The 7405-nt window shown below is 33.6% G+C and overlaps 1 protein-coding gene across 1 annotated transcript; it reads left to right on the top strand.

The window, feature by feature from the left end:
- The first annotated feature begins 2070 nt into the window (after nt 1-2070).
- Nucleotides 2071-4413, top strand: LOC103501555 (indole-3-pyruvate monooxygenase YUCCA2). The gene is given in 4 exon segments (NM_001328467.1): nt 2071-2760; nt 3111-3359; nt 3478-3600; nt 4243-4413. Coding segments are annotated over 4 exon segments (1233 nt in total).
- The last annotated feature ends 2992 nt before the right edge of the window (nt 4414-7405 follow it).

A 7405-nucleotide genomic window follows, 5' to 3' on the forward strand; every position in this document is an offset into this window, starting at 1 on the left:
GGTTCCGGGATCTTTACCCTGCTAACCGAAATTGCTCCTCCAGCTAGAGCTTGATTTGTTATTGCTCGCACTGTGAGATTCAGTCTTGCGTTCACATCTGCGATTTCATTTCTGACGACATCGAGGGTGGCTCGAAAATCCTCCGACATGTCATTTATCATCTCTAAGAGTGTCTTCTGAGAGTTATCTAGCTCATTGACACATTCTTCCATGTGGGCAACAAAGCCCAACGAACTATCCCCATTTTCGTAGTTAACAATTCTTACAACGTTTCCTTCTAGAGTGTCGACTCTTGCCAAAAACTCTTATATTGGTAATCCTTCGACACGGCCAACTACCGCATCGATTGTGTCAGTTTTCTCAGTAATCTCTTCGAGACGGGACTCCAAGAAGTGGATGGAGTCGGGAACTTCAGCTAGGTAGAGCATCTGCTCCTTGCGCTGCTCTACCAGTCGGTCTCTGTAGGCCTTGCCCGATGGATTCACCGACGACATATTTCGGTCTTATTACTAATTAGCCGATTTGACTCTGATACCACTTGTCACAATCGTAACCTTTCAAACACAATTGTGCGGCACTTGTACTGCTCGATCAACAAGTCAGTCGTTTACCATTTGAAATCCACGGGCAAACTCGTGGTATGATGTAGCCTTCACGTTCTCGGGAAAATATTTTTATAAAATGGGAGAGTGAAAGTAAATTGTTGAAAACATCATAAAAGAAAGCATTGAAGACTGTCAATTGCAAAGAAAATAGCTTAGCTAAATTGCAAAGAGTGCGACAAAGCTTGGGCGGGGTTAGACTACTCAGGTACCCCCTATAATACATATTGAGATTTTTGGCCTTAGCAGACTTGCATATGAAAATGCCGAAATGTCATATTTTGGGTCGACGACACGAAAACGAAAGAAATAACATAGACTACTTATAAGACGTAAAGACAAAGTGATTTAGAGGTATTCGGACATACGACCATAGGTAACCAACACCTTGGACAGGTATGCCCGTGACACTGTGCGTAGCACAGTAAGGCAGTAGCCTTACTATCTGCAGAATGCACACGGCGTCGCATCACGATGCTCTCACCTTGCTAGAAGATATCATAGGAGTGATTGGTCAAGTGGTCAGAGGTTTAAGCTATTATAGAAGGTTAGACCCACATCTTTCTTCTGTTTTTATCACCCTCCTCAATGCTATCATGGTTGAATCTCACTCACGGGAGGTGATATAAACTTGAATATAACAACTGTGTTCTACTAAGGTGAAGAGTTCAGTTGGTGAGATTCTTTTGTAGGCGAAGAGGTTTCGAAATGTCTCTGTTGCTTTTTTGTCCTGGCATTGTAAACCAGGTTGCTCACTAAACATAGCACGTTACAATGCTGGGTTTAAGTCTCATTATAGTTCTTTGGTCGCTTCCAATTTGGAAGATGCAAAGAGGGCTTCTGACTCTTGTTTCCCTTGACAATTTTTGGATGGAATTAACATTGATCTTTGTCTTCCTTTGTCGCATTGACAATTTTTTTTATATAATATATTGGTTTAAAATTAATGATATTAAATAAATAAGAATAATAATTTATTTGACGATGGTCGTAAATGGTAGAACTATTAAAAATATTAAAAAATAAATAACAAAATTTCAAATTTATTTTGGTTTTCTTGTTATATATGAAAAAGCTCCCGATTAGTTAGTGGTGGTTTCTCTCACTCCTGTATTCAACGCTACATCACTAACTACACCATTTTCTCTTTTCGTTGAGGTCATCTTTTAAATTCCTCCACATTTATTGTGCTCACAAAAACAACTAACATCCTTCAGAATTGCAACTTTGCCACTAGCCCCCACCCATATATCCTTCAAGTTGAAGCTTACAAGGAGTTTGTCTCAATTTTCATCTTTCTGTATACTTCCCATGACTTTTCCCTTACATATCCTCCTCTTTGTCTAATAAGAACAACCCCCTATAACTTCAATCCCCATAGGCCAAAATCCAATTTTTCTTTCAAAACTAAAAAGGTATGCTCAAAAAACCCGCCAATATACTAAACACATAACCCCTTTATTTCTTCATGGACGATTACTGGAAAGAATTGCAAGGCAAAAGACTTCACGATCCTCTCTCCAAAAATCAAGTCAGCCCAATTCCACATATTTTGGTTCAAGGGCCTCTCATCGTTGGTGCCGGACCGTCGGGCCTAGCCGTCGCGGCATGTCTAAAGCAAAAGGGTATCCAAAGTTTGATTCTTGAAAGAGCCGAATGTATAGCTTCATTATGGCAGTTCAAGACATATGACCGTCTTCGCTTGCATCTTCCAAAGCAATTTTGTCAACTCCCGTTCATGCCTTTCCCTTCACATTTCCCCACTTACCCAACAAAGCAACAATTTTTAAGCTATTTGAAAGCCTACGCTGATTATTTTAAGTTGAAGCCAGTATTTAATTGCACAGTTATAAGGGCGGAGTGGGATGAGGGATGTGGGTTTTGGAAAGTGAAATCAGTTAGAGATCAAAAGGTTGTTGTTGAGTATTTTTGTAAGTGGTTGATTGTGGCAACGGGTGAAAATGCTGAAGAAATTATTCCTCAAATTGAAGGGTTAGAGATATTTGAAGGCCCTGTTGTTCATACTAGCTCTTATAAAACTGGTGAAGAGTTTCATGGGAAGAAAGTTTTGGTTATTGGTTGTGGTAATTCTGGTATGGAAGTTTGTCTCGATTTATGTAACTTCAATGCGTCCCCTTATATCGTTGTTCGCAATTCGGTAAGCAAACAAAAAAATTGCACTACTCAATTAGTTGAACTAGGTTCAAGTTAATGAATAAAAAATTGCATGCTTTCTCTTTGAATAACTTCTTAAGAATACCCTATGCAAAAATAGAAAATGGGTTCATGGTAAAAATTTTTATCATGGTTGTTAGGACGAATCGCTCCAAATATCTCCATAGCATACCATATTGTTAATTTTGAACATATATAAGCATCCTCATCATTTCGATTTTTGTTTCACCGAAAAGACTTCACACCATAAAAAATAATTGTCTGACTTATATATCCATATAAGATGATCAGCCATTTTAAAAAAGTTTTGACCTTTGTTTTTTTGTTGCATAGGTGCACATTCTACCTCATGAGATATTGGGAAGATCAACATTTGGGTTATCCATGTGCTTGCTCAGATGGCTTCCCATGCGTATAGTGGATCATTTTCTTCTTCTTCTTTCACGTTTGATGTTAGGAGATACATCTAAATTGGGTCTTCATCGTCCAAAATTTGGCCCTTTACAGCTCAAGAATCTGTCTGGAAAAACGCCTGTTTTAGATGTTGGCACTTTTGCAAAAATCAAAACCGGCAAGATTAAGGTAATTATTGTTGGATTACTTACTTGCTCATTAGGTTCTTTCTCAGATTCTTCTCTACAATAAGCCAATGTATCATGGTGTTTTAAATGTATTGATAAAGTTTTTATTTGGTCTTTAGGTTCGGAGTGGAGTGACAAGACTAACCCATCGTGCTGCAGAGTTCGTCGACGGCAGCGTCGAAAATTTTGATGCTGTCATTTTGGCCACTGGTTATAAAAGTAATGTACCCTCTTGGCTAAAGGTGCATACCCAACTCCTTTTTTTGCTTTTTAGTCGTTTAGTACTTTTCATTTAATTTCATTAATCACCCTAGGTTTCATTTCATATAAAGTGATTCAGGTAGCATAGCATGGTGCCTCTTTTGATTTTAACTGAATTTAATACCCAAACAAATATTTATGTTTTATTGTGAATAATAATATATATAAGAGATTATGATAAGACGAGTAGGCATATCAAAATGTGTCAATCCTAGTTGAGATATCTTGTTAACTTATCTTTAGAACCATCATCATATTTCCAATCAAAAAGATCATTATAGATAATAAGAAAAGTAACTTATGTATCTCATAAAGGTCACCTTTTTAACGGTCTTGACCAAACAATAAATTCATTTTGTTTTGAGAGTACAATAAAAAATTCTTTATTTTGTTGAGCTATCCTTGGATGACTAATTGTACCTATTGTATGTGCATGATAATGATTATGTAACTTCTTCTCCAGTGGTAGTTGGGCATTAACTGAATATAAAAAATTATGGGATCTTTGTTTTGTTTTTTGAGTTCAATAAATAAGAACAAGATTTACTTATGACTTAACCAGTGAAGTTATGTTCAAGTTTGCAAGATTTCTTATCAATTAATTATAATATATGTTTGGACAGGAAAGGCATATGTTTGATGAGAAAGATGGGATGCCAAGGAAGGAATTTCCGAATGGATGGAAAGGTGAATATGGACTTTATGCAGTTGGGTTCACAAAGAGAGGGCTACTTGGAGCTTCAATTGATGCAAAAAGAATAGCTGATGATATTGAACTTTGTTTGGAAAATTAAAGCTGATGAGAATTTGTGCTTTAATTTTATATAAATGCCCCTTCACTTACTCTTCTGTATTGCCTCAATCATCACTCCAAACCCACCATTAAAGCAACCCCTTTTTAGTTTACAAATATAAAAGTCATGCACTTTCATTCTTACTTTCGTCACTTGTGGGGTTCAAAAAAAGAAAAAAAAAACTATATGCAATCTCTCCCAAAGTTACTCAATTCATTGAAAAATATCTTTCAAGGGAAAAAAATTTGGTTTAGACTGTCGCCTTTTCCTAATTGTTTCTTTGTTAGAGATTGAAGCTTTGGTATTTGTTTATAATCATGTGGATATATATGTATGTATGTATGTTATAATTTAATTTTATTCTATATATTTACTACTACTTAAATTTATATAGATAAAAATAGGTGGGAGAATTTGAGTTTTTGACTCTTCCATGTAATTATTTCTTGTAATCTAAATCAATCAAGTTCTAGCTAATCCATTATGTGTTGATGCTAATTATATTCTTCTTTAACGAAAATATCTTAAAAGTCTATTTCATCAGTTCTCTTTCCTTTATTACTAATTGACATTTTATTGAATTATGAATGATATCATAGCATTCTGAACAAATTGGAAGTGATGGTAGAACAACCCTATGAATATGTATGAATGTCAAACACATTATTTGGTCATTAAATTATGGAATGATAGGGAGAGATTTATGAAAATATATGAACTAATTAAGATATATAAAAGGGACCATCCATATATATATATATATATATATATATATATATATATATATATGTACACACACCACTAGTGACCTTATTTTGTTGAAAGCAACAAGATAATAAAAAGGGTCTAAAAAAGAAAGAGAGTGAAGAAGGAAAACAAGAAAGTGTATTGGGACAAATGAACATACAAAAGTTGCATGCCAGTCAGCAAGAGGGTCCCTTTAAATTTCTAGCTTTCAAAATATTATACATATCCTATAGTATATACTTTGCTAGCTATATATATATATATATATATATATATATATATATATATATATATATATATATATATATATATATATATATATATATATATATATATATATTATATAACATGACTAATTACATTAAATGTAGTATACCCTTTTCTTTGAGCCTTATCACTTGCCCCTTTACTTCCTATCCTCATCAGTAACTCGGACCACTTTTCATTTTCTAGAGCGTTTGCACAGTCTCTCCCACCATCATCACTAAAAAAAACAACATTTCATTCACTTTAAATGTCATTTGATACTGTGTGACATGCACGTCTCACGTATTTATCTTTAGTTTTCATCATTTAATTAATCTGACCTAAGCTCTTTATCAATTGAGTTAAGGATCAAGTTAGATATAATTTGTGGTTAAACAGAAATAAAAAGAAAACTCTTTGATATTTATTTTGTTTATCTATTAGGATGGAGTAATCAGAATACATATGGAATTTAACAATAAGGTTGAGACGTTTAAAGATTATTTGAAGTAAAATAAGGTTAGGGTGTGGGGATGAGGAATGACAAAGACAGGAATAATGTAATAGAGAGTTGAGAAGGAATGTGTGTTTAGGGTTAGAGAAGATTTGGAGTTGGTGGGCTTTATTCCGACCGAATGGAAGGTAATGAGAACACAAATAGAATCTTTTATCATTGAGTTCATAATAATTTATAGTCTTCTCTTGGGGTAACTCTCTCTCTCTCTCTCTCTCTCTCTCTCTGTTAATATATATATATATATATATATATATATATTATATTAAAGAGGAGAATATCAACATCAAAGGATCAAAAGGTTTGGAGTTGGAAAATCTAATTAGGGACCAGCAGTGCCCCTGCCCTACTAATTATTGCCTTTTGGTCCCTCAAACATCCCATTTTTACCAATCTTGAACAACCCTTTCATCAATTCCCTCTTCCACTTCCACTTCCTGCCGACTCCCAACCTCTCTTCTCTCTTTATCTTCTTAAATTTTGTGAAAAAGATGAAATCAAACTTGTATTTTCTCGGCTTTGTTTGAACAACTACCTCTTTCAGTTTTTGTTTTTCAAAATAAGAGGCAAAAATTCGATCTTTCATTTCTACTTTTGTTATACTACATAATACTTCATTAAGAACATGCAAACGAATTTTAGCTGATGACGTCCAACTAAAGTTTTGGTTCAAAATCAATGTATAAAAATAAATAGAAAAATGTAAATAGTAAATAACCAACATAGAAACCTACGTAGTTTATGCTAAGAGTGTGGTAGTATGTTCTTGGATAAAGGAAGAATAGTTTACTATTAGAGAGAATAGTTCTGATGATAGAGCATCATGTCTCTAAGTATTGAGAGCGTATATATTGTACTTCTCCAAATTAAATTCTATGGATCAAAATCGTAAACCAAATATAAATTCAAAATATAATTAAGTTTTCGAGAAGTCTATACACTATATCAATTTCTTACCCTTAACACACTTCAATACTTAAATGTTCGAATGTCAAATAACAGGTTCAAGACATTCTTAACAAGAGTTTTTTAGAGTGTAAGAGCATTGGTACATTACTTTTACTTACAAATATGAAATCATCTCTTTCGTCGCATATTCTTCGGATCGGTATAGGTTTAAACTTTTTTTATTTTTGCTTTCCAATTTGTTTTACTTTTAAGTTGTCTATTTTTCTTCTAATAATACATGACAAATAAAGTTTTCAAATCCTTTCATTTACGATTCAATGTTCTAGAATCATGAAAGCATGATTGGTCTAATAATTATACCAACAACCTTTTCTTGTTAAAACTTTTCTATTTCTGAATAAGGAACAATGAATTTGATCAAACTATTATTTTGGGCATACAATTATAAATTCTTCACATAAATGAATTGACACGTGTTAAATTAGATTGAGTTTCATGACATTATTTCAAAGGACTTAATTTAGATTAAAGTCATCTTAATTATATTAATATATATATATATATATATATATATAT

This window comes from Cucumis melo, chromosome 2, assembly GCF_025177605.1.
Source record: "Cucumis melo cultivar AY chromosome 2, USDA_Cmelo_AY_1.0, whole genome shotgun sequence".
In the NCBI taxonomy this organism is placed as follows: Eukaryota; Viridiplantae; Streptophyta; class Magnoliopsida; order Cucurbitales; family Cucurbitaceae; genus Cucumis; species Cucumis melo.